At 42.5% G+C, this 16,319-nt stretch overlaps 1 protein-coding gene across 1 annotated transcript; it reads left to right on the forward strand.

Moving 5' to 3' along the window:
• Positions 1 to 1,525: 1,525 nt before the first annotated feature.
• On the forward strand, positions 1,526 to 13,724 carry unm_sa40862 (un-named sa40862). The gene is made up of 6 exons (XM_087789990.1): positions 1,526 to 1,840; positions 6,000 to 6,338; positions 6,406 to 6,540; positions 9,255 to 9,394; positions 9,483 to 9,522; positions 9,866 to 13,724. The coding sequence occupies exons 1-6, from the start codon at positions 1,772 to 1,774 to the stop codon at positions 11,021 to 11,023; spliced, it is 1,881 nt and encodes a 626-aa protein (XP_087646116.1). The 5' UTR covers positions 1,526 to 1,771; the 3' UTR covers positions 11,024 to 13,724.
• Positions 13,725 to 16,319: the final 2,595 nt, after the last annotated feature.

The following is a 16,319-nucleotide window of genomic DNA, read 5'->3' on the forward strand; positions in this document are numbered from 1 at the left end:
CCAAACTTAATTCTGATGTACAAACATTCTGTTGTGAGCAATATCGAAACAAATTGACCTTTGACTGGAGGTTGATGCAGACGCTGTTGTTTTTTGTTTCCTTAACTGCAGAGTTTGTACTGGATTATTTTTGTGAGCAAGTGATGTTATTAATAATGTTGCCCTTTTAGAAACGATGATTAGAATACATTCAAACGGCAAAAGGTAAACATCACAGAAAATATTATGAGATAAAATGACATGCTTTAAGCCAAATGTATCAATCCAAAACTCCAGCTTTTGAAGCAAACTCATAAAGGTCAACAGTAGACCAGAGACTGCCAATAAAATAAAAACGGTTGTAGAAGGATATTAATTCAATGGGAGGGCAAGATTAACAACATCATACCTCCTGTCACAGGCAGTCCAGTCATTACGGTAAACTCATCAGGATTGCTTAAACACAGACCAGATTCCTCTGCAAATGAGTCAAGAGTTACACAGGCTGACTATAAGTACTCATGAAGTATGATAAAAAACAACAACTTTCCACTAAGGCATTGTCACGCCAGCATATTGACTGGGATTGATGAGTTCACTGAGAGTGTATGAGACAGGGAGAGAGTGGTGTTGGAGAGCTAGTGGGGCCATTGATTCACAAATTGATTGGAAATGTTTCACATTTTAAAAAGAGAGTCTCACTCAAAAACTGCTCCATGCTGTAATATTGGTTTGCATGTTTATCTGAGCTGAGAAGTGTGGGCCTTTTTATGTATTTATTATTATTGTTGTTGTTGTTTTTTCAAATAATTAATGTATAGTTTTGCTGTACCATCTCATTGTATTACATTGAAAAGCACCTTCACTACCACACTTATACAAGGAGAAATTCCACCGCTCCTTTCTGCCCGCTAAAGTCAGGGTATTTAATAAAGATATAGAACAAATCGTGTTTAAAGCACACTTCGCCACTATAAAAAAAAAACTATAAAAATATACATCTAATCTTATTTTATCTTATTCATGGCATCGAGGATTCTTGTTCGTGTAATTTATCTTATAAAAATATACATCTAATCTTATTTTATCTTATTCATGGCATCGAGGATTCTTGTTCGTGTAATTTATCTTATAAAAATATACATCTAATCTTATTTAATCTTATTCATGTCATTGAGGATTCTTGTTCGTGTAATTTATCTTATAAAAAATATACATCTAATCTTATTTAATCTTATTCATGTCATTGAGGATTCTTGTTCGTGTAATTTATCTTATAAAAAATAGGAAACACGTTCATAAGACTTTCCTTTATAGTTTTTACAGCCATTAGAAGTATGAATACAATAGTGAATATAAAGAAATTAATAATAATAACAGTGTAGCTGTAGAGCTGCTCTAGGGGCCATTTATTTTTGGGAAGCTTTCGAGAGCGCGCAAAAGAAAAAAAAACGCACGAGCGTGCGCAGGTGGAAAAGAAGGGCTTGTCGTGTTTGGCTGTGACGTCATAGGCCGCCATCACCGAAGTCTCTGTGTCCACGATAGTCCACGCGCAGCCACATGCCCGCGCGCAGCACCAGTCGAGATCCCGCGCGAGTGGGTCGTGACGCGGCGAGACTCGTCGTAGGACACCGAGTGGCGAGGCTCGTGCCTCCGCGGGCGTGAAACTGGACACCGGGCGCCGCGGATGGGGTGACCGAGCCCGCCGCGTCTCCTCTGGGGAGAGGGGTCTCTGTCCACCGGGCCGGGAGCCGCTGCCTGAAGGTTGCGAGGAGGAGGCGAGAGAGGGAGGATGCGGGCGGAGGAGGAGGCGGCCGCCGCGGAGGAGCCCATCCTGGAGGACGGGTCCGGACGGGAGCAGGTAGGAAGGACGTTCTGTTATTGGCGAGACTGGAGCGAGTCCAGGGCTCCTCGGACCGGTCCTCGGGTCTCCCTGAGATGACATTCAAACGCGAAGAAATAACGCCACAATGTGACCCGGACATGTTTGTTTGCCGGAGTAGGTGATGACGTCACGTTCTGCCAAAAATAATACACGCACACACACACACACTGTGTGAGGAGGATGTGTCTCAGGTGATCTCGGTATTTTAGACAGATGTCCCACTGACTGCTGATCCTTCTCAAGGATTTACAGTCCAAAAAAAAAAGTTGAAAAAAAAAACCAAACAATGGAGTAATATTGGCAGCAGGGGTGAAGAGGCTTTAAGACCAGATGTGTGCGGGAGAGACGCTCTTAATAAGATCTGTGTGACTGCAGGAGATGACTGGCTCCTCAGACGGTGACAGATTATTACAACCTGGTAGACCTCGCTTTCTTCTGGAGACAAGGATGCTAGCTGCTGAAAACTACTTCCTGTTTGTAGCAACAGATGAGGCTGCTGACAGTGGGTCGGACCACATCTTCTAATGGCTTCTGTCATGAACAACTGCTCACATGCTCGCATGTCAGATTAACCCAAGAGGATCTTCTTTTTTTTGTATTTGCATCCCATCATTGAAGCTGTGTTTTGTGTTTTACATTGAGCGTCTTGTGTGCAGGATCAGCACGATTCATCTCCCACAACATGCACCATCCATTACCACTATGAGTGTGTGTCCCAGTGAGTGTGTAACTTGAGCAGGTTTTTGCAGGAAATCATTGAGTTGCCGGAGACCAGGCGCCACTCAATCTCTTCCTTCATAACTCCTCCAACTTTAGCTTTTTTCATCTCAATGAAGAGAGTCTACAATCCTTGAAAAACAAAAGTATTAACAGGAAACAAGTGCATAACAAAATGTAATTACATGTAACAGTTGTTTTTTTTGCTTCCGCAACTAATTTGACTCTTAGAAGACTCAAATTAGCCAAACCTTTTAAACGTTTTTTTAACGCGTAATTTCCTTTAGAATGAAGCACATCCGTCCCACAATGTATAGCGAAAGTCACAATAACACGACAATAGGTTTGTCTGACATAAGCAGTCTGCATTTACCTCTTGGTTGAGGCCCATCAAGCCAAAAAGACAATCTAATAAAACGCAGAGAAAAGTGATAATAAAAAGGTAAACTGCAGAAAATGTATTTATATGATAAAATAACTATTTAAAAAAGCGTCATTTTGTATTTATTTTGACGTGCAAATGAAAATATGGACAAACAAAAACAAAACATTTCAATAATATATATAATGAAAATAAATACCTAAAAATGCAACCAAAAAGAGTCCTACATTCATTTTATAGTTGTTTATTTTTTCACAAAGGTCACAAAAATACAGTCAAAGAAGGGCCACACTTTGCCCTGGATGTCTAGATTATTGGTTCTTTAACGATATATTATATATATATATATATAAGCTAAATTGTATATCACATGATATTAAAAACAGTGTCACATCGGATGGAGAGATCTGATCACCTGCTCAGTGGCAGCTTGAAGGCTATAACAGCATACTTTCCTGCCTTCACTTCCTCTGCCACCCACATGCCAGGCTGCTAATAATAGCCGCTCCAGTCACCCCAGCAGCTGAATCTGTGCAAACACACAGAGATGCTCTTAGATACACCAGCGGAAAAGTGCCTTTAATTAGTCGCTGTGACTCTTCGTATTAAATGCTCTGATCTGCTCACAGAAAACTAGCTTTGAAGTGCTAAATCACACGCTGCTGTTTGCTAGCTCGCTGTGAAACATCTCTTCAACAGCAACAATATTTGGGCAGAAATGGGGACATGACCGTGTGGGGAACCAGGGATTAAGATAGTGATGGAGAGAAAAGAGAGAGAAGTATTTTGGCATATGAGCTCTCAGGAGAGATGTTCATTGCTGCTTCCCTTCCTTCTTACGTTCATGAAATCTTCATGAATGTTTTCTCTCTCTCTCTCTCTCCCTTTTCAAACCACTTAGAGACCAGAGAGAAGGAGGGAGGTGAGAGGATGACAGGAGAGAATGAAGGAGGAGAAGAGAATAAGGATCAAGCTGGAGAAAGAAGGCAAAAGATAGATGAGGATGGAGACTAATAAAGAAGGAAGTGTGGTGAGGTTCTTGAGATGATGAAGAAGATATGCAAGGAAGGACAAGCATCAAGGTCGAGGAAGGAAAGAATAAAGAGAAAGGTTAAGGTGAAATAGGGTCGGAGGATGAGTAGAGCGAGAAAAGTATCAATGGCAGCCATTTTGGGTAAGGAAGGAGTGATAGGTAATGCAAGAAGACAGTGGAGAAGAACAAAACAGGTCCATGAGTCAAGAGTCCGTGTAAGTTCTCATTTATCCAGGTCATGGTTATCCAGAGGGCTTAGAGGAGAGGAAACTAGAAGGAGTGCAGTTCTGGGAAGATGAGTCACTGACTTGATGTGTCCTAAAGAACTGGTCTGGGAAGAAGGTATCAAGGGTGTCCTAAAAAATATTTTGCATCGTCTCAAAATTCCACAGAATATATAGAAACAGATAAATATTTATATGCAATGTTTTTTAATTTGAGTTATTTAACCCATGTCTTGCAAAATATGGAAACAATTTTGGAGTTGGTTCCAACAATTTAAAGAGGAAAAATGCTTGAGCAGGGCTAGAGGATTGAAAGAGAAAGTTGAGCACGTTTGTAAAAAAACTCTTGAGAAGCCTAAAGGAGAACAAGTCGTTAAGGCTTCAAAAGCGAAAACGTCAAGCATTCAGTTTTCACCTGCCACAAACAACTAACTAACACATGTCTAATTGTGGAATTAACGTAACATCTGTATCATTACTGTGATATAAACGGCCTCATCGACTAAAAAGCTTCATGGTGGATGTGACCTGGACGGTACTCTCTCCAGACTACATACATGTCATCAACCCGTGCTCCTGGTTATATGACCTGCTCTCGTTCATATGGCTGTGGCTTACAACCATGCATGTACACACCTAGCACTAAATCTGTATTGTTGTGTACATTTTGTATAAATTGAATTATGAATATCTTTTCAATTTATTATGAATCTATTTTCAAAACTTGTAATCCTTCTTTTGTCATAAACTATTCAGCTGTAATCCCTAAAACACCATCCTTATTTGAGATTTATTTCATTTGTGTTTAATTACATTAATAGTTCCTACCTTTTTTTAAACTTTCTTTACTTACAGCCTCCAACCTTACAGAGGACATTTGCAAATGTTACTTTCATCAGTAACTAATTACTTTGACAGTAATAAGTGACTTAAACTAAATTAGTGTCTTGTTAAAGAATCATTGGCTGGTGAAATGATCCATTTTTTTGGGACACACTGAATAACTTGCTCAGGACGAGACAGAGAAATGGGGGCGTTAAGTTACCAAATCTTTACACACTACACAGTGCAGTTTCCTCACTCTTGGAAGCCTCCATAAGGATGGTGTGGTGAAGAGGAAGACAGGAAGAGACAACAAGATGGTGAGCAAGAGTCACAGAGATGGAAACAGCTGGTGCAGTAAAGATGTCCTTCTCGCTGCTTCACCACCTGCCCTTCAGTGCGTGTGTGTGTGTGTGTGTGTGTGTGTGTGTGTTGTAGGTCGATAGCCAATGAGGAATTCAATCTTTGGAAAGTGATGAGTTCATGCTGGCAGGAGGTGAGCTGAGGGAGGAAGGGGAGTGAGTGACAAGGATGCAGAACCATCATCATCATCATGGTTGCACTGCAGTATACAGTCATGCCTTTCCAAATAATGTGCGTTTGTGTGATCAGTCCTCGTGCAGAGTGCACACTTACCGACATTGACGATGTGTGTGTGTGTTTGTGCGTGTGTGTGATGGGCAGCACTTATTATGGTGTAATGCATTCCTCTGCTGCAGACCACAGCTTACACACTGGCTGTGAAACTTGATGCTGTTACCAAACAGGAAGTCCAGCATCAGGAGAAATGTCTCTCTTCAGAAATGCTTGTTTGCTGCAACAACCGGCGACCTTCAGTTGTAGGGAGACCAGAGGTGAAAAGCACAATGTGCTGAGTCCATCTGGCACCAGGAGAGACCTAACTAGTCCAAAAGAGGTTGAATTTTGTGGCACTGACGCTGTGATGTCCCTCCACAGCAGCGCCCAGTGCAGCAGTCTCTGGCTTCTTCCCTGTGCCGGGAGTCCCACTGGAAGTGCCTCCTGCTGACCCTCCTCATGTACGGCTGCTTCGCCACGCTGGCCTGGTGTGCTTTCTGTCGAGTCCCCGTCCTGGACTCCTCAACCCTGCACCTGGGTTCTGACGATGACGCCGCGTCAGCCGCCTACTACCACGACATGCTCCACCTAGAGAGTCCCTGCTCCAGTGGCTACGTCTACATCCCGCTGGCCTTCCTGGCCATGTTGTACGTGGTCTACCTGGTGGAGTGTTGGCACTGCTTCTCCAAGACCGCCATGTTGTCCAACGCTGAGTTCCAGGTCCGTTTGCTCCCTGTGTGAGTCGTGGCTGTGAATAACGAGTAATTCATTGCACTCTTCAAAACAGGAAGTCAATGAGCGTGTGCAGAAGCTTCAACAGGCCACACCCTGTATTTGGTGGAAGGCCATCAGCTATCACTACGTGAGGAGGACTAGGCAGGTGACCAGGTATCGCAATGGGGATGCGTACACGACCACACAGGTATAATGCTTTCAGTCCAGTTCTTCTCTTTTAATGGTGTTGATCATGTGGTTCTGAAAATCTGTACATTCTGAAATGTATCAAAACATTTTAACAGCTGCTTAGTCTTAACTTTAGTGAGCATGAGCATTAAAGCAGCTCCGGGAGTTTTGGTCTCTTAATATTTTTGTACTTCAGAAGAATTACGGTGCAAAAAAAACAAATTATGTTATTTGCAAAGCCGTCATTACGCATATCATATTTCATTATCCACAATCTGACTCATTACCTCATGGCTATCCATCCTTCATTCATCAATGGAAGTCTGGAAACAGAAAATTTGTCCAACTGCTACAAACCCGCACATGAAAACTTTTGCGACATTTAGCAAGTGCTCATGGGAAATGTGGTCTCCTGTCAGGCTAGATACTACCACTTTCTTCACTTCTTTCTTTTTCCAAACAACAAAAGAGCAGTTGAGACAGTATGCTACAGAACGTACTGGGGCCTGAAAACATCAACCCTCTTTAGCAGAGTTAATGGTAAAACAATACATGGACTAAAAGAAAAGCTAATAAAATGAAAGAAAACTAAAGTTAAATCAATAATATTTTTGTAGTATAGTTAGATACATTTTTTAGATAAAAACTTAAAACAATGCCGATGGAAACATTGAACCTGAATAAAAACAGGTAAACCCTTAAGGCCTTACTAGTCCAGGTCTGATCAAAACACTGACAAAAACAGAACCAGAGAGGCATGTGCAACAACAAAATAAATTTCCCGGTGAAGGCAGGATGAACTTTCACACTGATACGATACAGTGTGTCTATCGGAGATGTTGCTTGACTGGACAACGTTTTTGTTAATTGCAAGTTCCACAACTTCTCTACAATTATTGGAGTGTTTGTTTGGTAAAGTCTAGTTATAGATTTTTCAGACCAGGGTCACAAAGCGCTTAAACAATCTAAACAATACTCAATAAAATATATACTTAAAAGGTCAAGATAACACTGAGAACAACACAGGAGTTCCAGAAAATCAAGGAAAAGCCTGCACAAATAAGAATGTCTTAAGATGTTTCTTGAAGGAGTCAGTAGACTCCATCAAACACAGAGAAAGATTAGGAGCAACAGCCTGGAAGGATTTCTTTGAGCTCATCTCAGATCATTTGAGAAACCTAGTGATTTTCTCTTCTGGTACTTCATCCTCATAATCACAATTTCAAACCGTTTTAGATCATCTCCATGTTGTTCAAATAAGTTTCACCTGCAAAAAGCACCTTATTTGTTTGTTGTCACTAAATATATATCAGTGGCATCCGAGTATATAGTGGTTGAATATAACTTTTTTCAAAAAATGTTTAAATGTATTTTGTTTAGCATTTAAGACTAATCATTTAAGAATCTATGTATTGAAAGGTTTAATTTGTTTTTATTGAATCATGGAATTCCATTCTATTGGCACTGAACTGAAGTAAATTTGTGTCATAATTGTTTGCAACTGTGACATCAACAAATGTAAATTTAATATTTTTAACTTGTATTTTTGTATTACAAATATATTTGTAAATATATAATTTCACTTGACGAAAAAATGCAACTGTAAAACTTAAAACTCTGTTGCAATTTGAGATTACATTACACGTGGATCAGCAATTACAGACATTCTCCAGTCTGGCGTATTTTGAGACAATCGAAGTTCAGGGTTGAATCGACATTGGCTGTAAACATCAGCATCAACCACTATCCTCAGTTAGAACAAACTATTTACCTTGTTCTGAATTAGACACACTAGACCTGTTTGGTCAATATGCATAGAGTCAACTTTAACAGATTTTGTTTTTGTTTTTGTTCTGGAGTAGAACTATCCGACGCTTCAAAGTCAAGCCAATCAGACGCTAAATTTGGAGTGTGCGTAATAACAGAACATTACGGTAGCAGTGAACAAGCTTGAAGACAAATGTTCCAGAGAAAACAAATCTAACATTAACACCAATGCCATTGTGTTGGATCCTCCAGACCAAATTGACTCTCATTTGTTAGGTAGTTATTTGATTGATTCTTGTAATTGATAAATGATTAAAGTTTGGTACAAATTATTTTGCTAGCAGCTAAAGAGTATTACTGTTATAATGTGGTTTAATAATCACACAGTTTATGCTAGTTACCTTCTTTGGTGAATGACCTCTAATACCTTCATCCTCATGGCTAGTTACCCTCTTTGGTGAATGACCTCTAATACCTTCATCCTCATGGCTAGAAAAGTCACAGAGACGACGATAATTGTTTATATAAGACGTCTATAGCTTTTATTCCTCTGAACATAACCTATCTCTTCCTGCTTTGAGAGGCCCTCAGAATAGTGTTTTTAGCAGCCACATGGTTAACAAATGATCGATGAATTCGTGAGCGTCAGTGGCTAAAGGAAGTAGCACAAGGTAACACATGAAGATGTCAAACCTGGCTAGCTAAAAAAGGTGTGATGTCATCTCTTTTTTATTTATTGTGTGCTATCTTACAGTCCTTCCATGTGTTCTTCTGGAAATCTCAATCTTTACCAATATTCAGTACACGGTTTGGCTGTCAATCAACTCAGTGGACTAAGAATAGCAGCACGATCTTCTTAGAAGACTGATGAAATCACGGTCTATTTGAAGTTCAGGTCGTGCCAGTTGTTGTGTCATTTTGTCTGGAAGTGAGGAACCGTCTGACTCCTGGCTTTGGTCTCCTCAGGTTTACCACGAGCGAGTGAACACTCACGCCTCCAGTTCAGAGTTTGACTACGCCAGATACGGCGTCAAAGATGTGTCTAAGGAGCTGCTGGACCTGCAGCTGCATCCTGCCGTCCGGCTGAGATTCACCAAATGTTTCAGGTCTCAAACACACTGATGTAGTTCTTGTGTTTCATATTATTGGACTAAAGACTTGGTACTATATGTTCATGATGCTTGTTATCCTCAGCTTCTCCAGTGCCCGCGCCGAAGCAGCCTACCTCACCCAGGTCGGTAACTCTCAAAACAAATCTTAAACCAATCAGGTGCTAATATCAACATAAAGGTTTTTAGAACATGGAAATCCTAATCCAAACCTAGCCTTGCCATACAATCCCTCCTGGGATGCCTTAGAGGCTTCTGTTTGAACATGCAAGAGTTGCGATCCAGTTGAAAGAGGGACAATTATCGGGATCATTTAATCCATCCCACTTCTTCAATGGTTGCTTGCTCACTTGTTTAGACACATTTTCATATTTACTGTGCTATAATCGTGTCCATATCACAGATAAACATGTAACATACGTTTACTGTCCTGTTAGATGACTTTACGTTTCTCTTTGATGCCACCAGAGGGCACGCTTCTTCGGCGAGAACGAGGGTTTGGACGACTACATGGAGGCCAGAGAGGGAATGCACCTGAAGAACGTGGATTTCCGCGAGCACATCCTGGCGTTCCCAGACCCGACCCACCAGCCATGGTTTTCTCGGCACAAAGTGTTCTGGCTGGCGTCGGTCCTCCTTCTTTCCTGGCCCCTTCGAGTGGTGTCGGAGTACCGCACAGCCTACGTCCACTACCACGTGGAGAAGCTGTTTGGGGAAGAAGAAGACGGAGGCAATGGAAACGGTCCAGCTGGAGGTGGGAGAGGGGACGGGACTGAGGGAGGAACTGAGAACGGGGGAGTTGCGATCGGATTGAATGGGTCAAGTTACCGGGCCATCTCCCGGGTCAACACAGTGGACATGACAGAGCTTGAGTGGCATATTCGCTGCAACCAGCAGATGGTGCCCAGTTACTCTGAGGCTTTGCTAATGGACCTGGACAATGTTGGTGGGACAAACCCTGCTGCTGTGACGCCTGTCACCGGACCACCAGTGGCCCTGAACCAGGAACTCGCCCGGCCTCCATTGGCTTTGCCTGTTGTCCTCAACTCCGCCTACCTCCTGCAGAGCTGCCCACGCTGCAGACGGACCACCTCCAGCTCCAGTCTGCCCTCCAGACTCAGAGCTCCGATGGGGACTACGGCTCTTCTGAACGCCACCGTGGCTGGGATCAGAGCTGCCGGGCAGGGAGGTGGAACAATTGGAGGAAGACTGGTGCTGAGTAGGAGCGGCTTTTCATTAGGGAGGCTAGGAGGGGTGAGACAGAACAGTCTGTTTCACTCACGCAGCATGGGAGGGGGGCTGGCAGGAAGCAGGGAAGAAGGAACTGTGAGTGGAGCAGAGAGAGGAAGTGGTGGAGGATTCCTGGGACTGGGAACTCGACAGGACAATGAGGAGACAAGAGGAGTGCTGGAGGGAGAAGATGAGGAGGAGGAGGAGGAGGAGGAGCAGCCGGAAGTGGTCAGGCGGAGAGGAGGCAGAGATGAAGAAACAGAACAAGACGGAGAGGCGTCTGGGGAGGCAAGAGAGGGAGAGCGTGACAGGCCTCCATCATACCAGGATGCTTTCTTCTTCCCGGTGCTCATCATCCATGGAGACGAGAGCTGCCATGCTGGTGACGACGTGTGACCGAGAAGATCCCGTATGGCGGAAGAATCCATATGAAACGCCAGTGTGGTTAGGAGAGGTCCGGAGAGAAGCCCGGCCGGTATCAGCTCTGATTATGGCAAGAGTTGAATCTATGCAGGAAGTGACATGCTGGTCTAGCACCGCCGACCAGGTCTGACGCTGACCCTGAAAATCAACGTTACTTGAAGGGCTCACGAGGGGAAAGCCAAACTCAAAAGAGACAAAACAGAATAAAGTGTAGCGAGATATAAAACTCAATTAGGTTAACACTGACAGAACAAGAGGGGCGACCAGCAGGTGGAGCCACAGCCGAGGCAGTTAAGCAATCGAACCTGACACTTAGAAATGAGTGATATCTGATGTCCTATGCTGTTTATTTAACCGGCTTATAGTCCTTCTTGAAAACAACAAACAAATACGGAGCTAAAGTTAAAATAATTATCGTCAGTAGATGATTTAATCAGTATGATAACGAACAATCAAAACGAAGTTGAAAGAGAAATAATGTGGCACTCTGGTCGTTCCTCTTCACCGTCAGGAGTCAACAACCAGATGCATGTGACATAATAACAGCTAGTTCCAGAAGCTGCTAGAATATTTGTAGCATCAACTCATATTTTAGTCTCAGTGACACACAAGTCGATGACTCTCCTGAGGACCAGGTGACTCTGACAGAAGCACATTTGACCCGCAACGCCTGGAGGGACCAGGAGGCCGCGGTAGCGCCCTCCAGTGGAGACGCGACTGCTCTGCAAGGACATGATGGAACAGAAGCACATTAAGAAACACTGGAGCGGGGAGACACGTGACCTTCAGACGGAGACATGGACACACACTCTTATGCACACATGTAAACACGTGCTTTGAATTATAAGATGCTTAGAACACTTGGCTGGCATGGATAGAGACAAACTGAAACACACTCTTACTGTGAACACACGTCTACACAGAACCTTGTTTAACCTCACGTGCTCACACGAACACACTCACTGCTTCTGACCACTGACGTCAGCAACTGACGGTAAATAAACAAGGAATGTTTCTGTTGATAACTCAAGACGATTCTTTTTACAGCCCGTCATCGTCGTCGTCAGGCTTCAGGCTCCAGGCTTCACACTTAAGAAACTTCCTTTCTCAACATTTTTACAACTGTTTCTGCAGAATATTTGATTGTACACACATTTGTACTTTTGCACACGTTTGCTGCCATATATGTGGAAACTCATGCTTTATTTGAAGTGTTAACGTTTATGTTTCTTTCATTGTGCTGAAATGTTGTGTTACTTGAGGTGAGGAAAGCGACCATGATGTCTCTCACACACAGACACACACTCACGTTGACAGACATGTGTGCGTGCTTGCATGCTTTCAGTTGGTTTTTAAGCACCACTTTGCTTGACTCACTCACTGAAGCATGAAAGTGTCCTGATGTTGCCTTCGCTGCTGCTGCTCAAACTACTCAGGATTTAAGTTGATCACATTGACACACACACACCGGCGTGAACGTCACCTAAGATCAAACATTAACACTATAACATCACATTTATTATTTATATTTCTTCCACCATTCATCTGAACATCCTCTTTGTTTGAGACACAAAAATAAAGACATGGGATCCTAATCCAGGTCTGAAGATGTCCCTCTGCCAGAGTAGAGTTATATATAAAGATTTTAGTTTGATTTCTGCAATTTGAATAGACAAAAAGAAGTTTGTCCCGGGCAATGCTTCTATAGTTTTTTTGTTGCAGTGAATACATCTAAACAACTGGCTAGAGGCTGTACCCGCCCCCACACTGGACAACCAGACACAGATGAAAAATAAATCGACTTCATTTAAACACCCATTGAGCTGAAAAGTCACGGTGCCTTTCGTTGCCACTTTGAGTGTTTTTTTTAGTTTACCACAAAGAGACTCTGTACTCCACAGTTGCAGTGCATCATGGTACTTGTATCAAGTTGTGGAAGGCAATAATAGACATTATTTCATGGGCTAATATAACCTTATACTGTGTGTGGCCTGTGAGCCATCAGTTATCAATCATGTGGAATTTAAAACCTCCAAATCATCCGCTGAGCTTCAGAGGAAAAATGTGTCTTGAGTCGCTCACATCGCCTGTCTTCTGAAGACTACACTCACAAAGAGGCCATTTCCATCCCAGACTAATGCATTGTTACGTTGATGTGTGTATCATGACAACCTCCATACACACTTCTAATTCCATCACTCACTGGAATGCACACATGCACACACAGTTTAAATGTACTCATGCATAAACGTATGCTGTTTGCTCAGCACTTCCTCAGAATTTGCTTTAAACTGACACAATCTTTTACTTTGGTTGCTCCGCTGCTATCTTTCCACCAGAGGGCAGCAGAGTCCCAGGCACAAACCAGAAGCTTCCATTAGGAATGAGCAGAAGTCAATACAATAGTCCGAAGAAGTATTTAGTTCACCTGCAGGGGGTGCTGTGGACCTGCTGGGGGCGCTGCTGTGTTCACTGTGAATGTGTTGCTGAGCAATAATCTCTGCTTCCTGTCTGATTCTGTCGCTGCGACTCCAACTATGTTCTCCGGCGCTGTTATAAACAGATATATAGTTCACCTCATGTTCTCACTGTGGTTCTGTTGTGTGGGTCCAAGTTCAACTGTAAAGTGGCTCACAAGAATATATGAACACATTAAATGTTTTTAGGTGAACAATACAGTTTTCCTTCCATGTGTAAATCAAAATGTCGCAAAAGAAGACTATTTATATGGGAAAATTAGAAATAAAGAGGAGAAATGTTCATTATTAAATAATTAAAAACATATATTTTTATTTGGTTTCTACTAACAAGGTATCCTGAAGCAGGTGCTATTTTTGATGTTACCTGCTCTGCTGTTGTTCCAAGTTTGCTTTGCTGTTACTAAAATGTAGATGGACACTGATCGGTCAGAAAGTGACATCTCTGAACAGACTCACAACACAAGAAACAAACCAACCATTTGAAAAACAACCATTGAAGAGAAGAAGAAGAAAAGAGGATGTCCGTAAGAAAACTTGTTCTTTGGTTTGTGACCGAGGTCCAGACCTTCTTGTGTCAATGAACGCATTGGAAGGAGCCACCCTTAGATAGGTGTACCAAAGCTGAAGACCACGAGTTCTACTGGACTTCAATCCATTGTTAGCTTGAGAGCATTGTTCGGTGTTGTTTTTTGTTCAACAAAAGTGGATACTCTTCTGATTTCAAAGTTATATTCTCGAGTTAAGAATCGATGGTTACCCAGATCTCTGTACCTCGAACTACTGCTACTAGAACTACTAGTTGTGCCATCAACACTGGCAGCTCTCACACCAGTAGGTTCCAGCAGCACAAGGTTTATTCAAAGAGGTAAGAAATAAGTTGAATAATGATGAATATTATGACTTCTTTACCAAGAAAGAATCAACCATGCTCCGCTACAGTTTCAACAGATTATTAGTTAATCGATTTATAATATAAATTATTCTTCTTCTTTGACCATGGAGCAATTTTCAATCCACTGTACTAAAGTAAAGAAGGAGACACATAAGTTGTTTCTCGTACTTCATGAATCACAAGAAGAGTGCAGTTGTTAACTTAAGCTACTGGAAAAAAGTTCATTATTATTCTGAGGTTTACCCTCACACTGGGAGGATTCTGGGCTGTTCCAGTGCTATGGCCTTTTCCACGATTCAATCCTAGGATCCTTGTAAGTCCAAGGATTTGTCACAGTCGCAGTGTTTTTAGTTTGAAATACCAAACTTTCTCCAACATCAACTTAAAAGAAGAAGACTGTAGAGTGAATACACTTGAGTCTTTCATGTTGTCATATCCTGAATCCCCCAAAGTGGACACTACTATGTTGAGTAGAGCAGTAGCAGAATCTTGAGGTTTTTCGGGTCAGATAGGGTCACACATATTCTAAACTCCAAAAAAGACATTTAATCAGCTGAAAGATACTTACACAAAGTTGTGCCCACCAAAAACACATGGGAAAAAGAGGACGTTTTGTTTCCCTACATAAGCACTTTTCAGTTTTTTCCTGGTGAGAAATTCAGCAAGGCAGGGCTCCACGTGAAACTCCCCAGTGGAACTTCTTGATCTGGATCAGGCCCCTGAGGATTTTTTGTCCTAAAAGGTTCTTGTCCTTTGGTCGGTTCTGGCTCACTGTGCCCTCCGCATCTGTTGTGTCACTTTCTATCCACACGATGGCACTGTCGTTCCATCTGAGTGAGCTGAGGAAGAGCTCTCCATGGTAGCAGCGTTTGTCATAGTTATCAGACATCAAACCAATATTTACCAGAACAAAGGGGTGATTGATGAAAGAGTGATTAAAGACTGTTTATTCTGTTCAGAGATGTGATGTGTAGAGAGGGGGATGAAAAGAGACTTAAAGCAAGGAGGTAAGAGGAGGAGAAGGAAGTGGCGTAAGACTGTGTTCTACTCCTCTCTGTGTACTGGCTCAACCCCTCCATCCTTCTCCTCCTCTCCTCCTGCAGGACCACACATCCCCCTCTCCCCCCACCTCTGTCTCCCCCGTCTCTCCTCTCGTTCTAAAAATAGGTTTAATGTGTCTTGTGTTCCCAACATCTCTCCTCCCTCTACTTCTCTCTATTCACAGTCCTTCACTCTCTCTTTCTCTTCCGCCCTGCATTACTTTATCTTACCCTCTGGAATCCATCCATCCTGTCTTACTTATTCCTTCCTTTCTTTCTGCTTCCTCCCTTTCTGTCTCACACCGGTGTGCATCTCCTCCCTGATACACCTCCGCCTTCTCCTCTTCCTGCGTCCTTCTCTCCACAGCTGTTCTTTGTATGGCTGCAGCACTCTCCCCTCACTCTCCCACCACTCCTCCTCCTTTTTAGTCATTCAGCCTTGTCTTTTCCTTCACTTCTTACTGACTCTCTTGTTTTCTCCTTCACTCCTTTGTTGCTCTTCTTCCCTTTCAGACTTTCATTCATCAATCCTTCACTGTCTCCTTCATTACTTTACTCATTCTCGTTTCTATGTTTCGCACTTGTTTTTCTTTTTCATCCTGATCTTTTTTTCTTCCGTCATTCCTTGCTTTTCTCTTTACTTTCATTATTTCACTTTTTGTCATCTCTTTCTACATCGGTGGTGTCAAATTGAATCACACAAGGGACCACATTTTTTCATCAGGCGAGGTCGTGGGCCAAACTTATTTTGTGTGTAACAAACTGTAACAGCTGCAACAGGAAGTGTGAATCTGATATTGTCTTTTTTATTGTGGACGCTCCATCCATCTCACTTCTCTTTTTCTTTCACTTGTTCT

Source organism: Callionymus lyra, chromosome 4 (assembly GCF_982586985.1).
Source record: "Callionymus lyra chromosome 4, fCalLyr1.hap1.1, whole genome shotgun sequence".
In the NCBI taxonomy this organism is placed as follows: Eukaryota; Metazoa; Chordata; class Actinopteri; order Syngnathiformes; family Callionymidae; genus Callionymus; species Callionymus lyra.

Coding starts and splice junctions, on each gene's coding strand:
- unm_sa40862 (XM_087789990.1), top strand. CDS start 1,772: ATGCGGGCGGAGGAGGAGGCGGCCGCCGCGGAGGAGCCCATCCTGGAG. Junction 6,541..9,254: donor ATGCGTACACGACCACACAG/GTATAATGCTTT, acceptor TGGTCTCCTCAG/GTTTACCACGAGCGAGTGAA. Junction 9,395..9,482: donor AGATTCACCAAATGTTTCAG/GTCTCAAACACA, acceptor TGTTATCCTCAG/CTTCTCCAGTGCCCGCGCCG.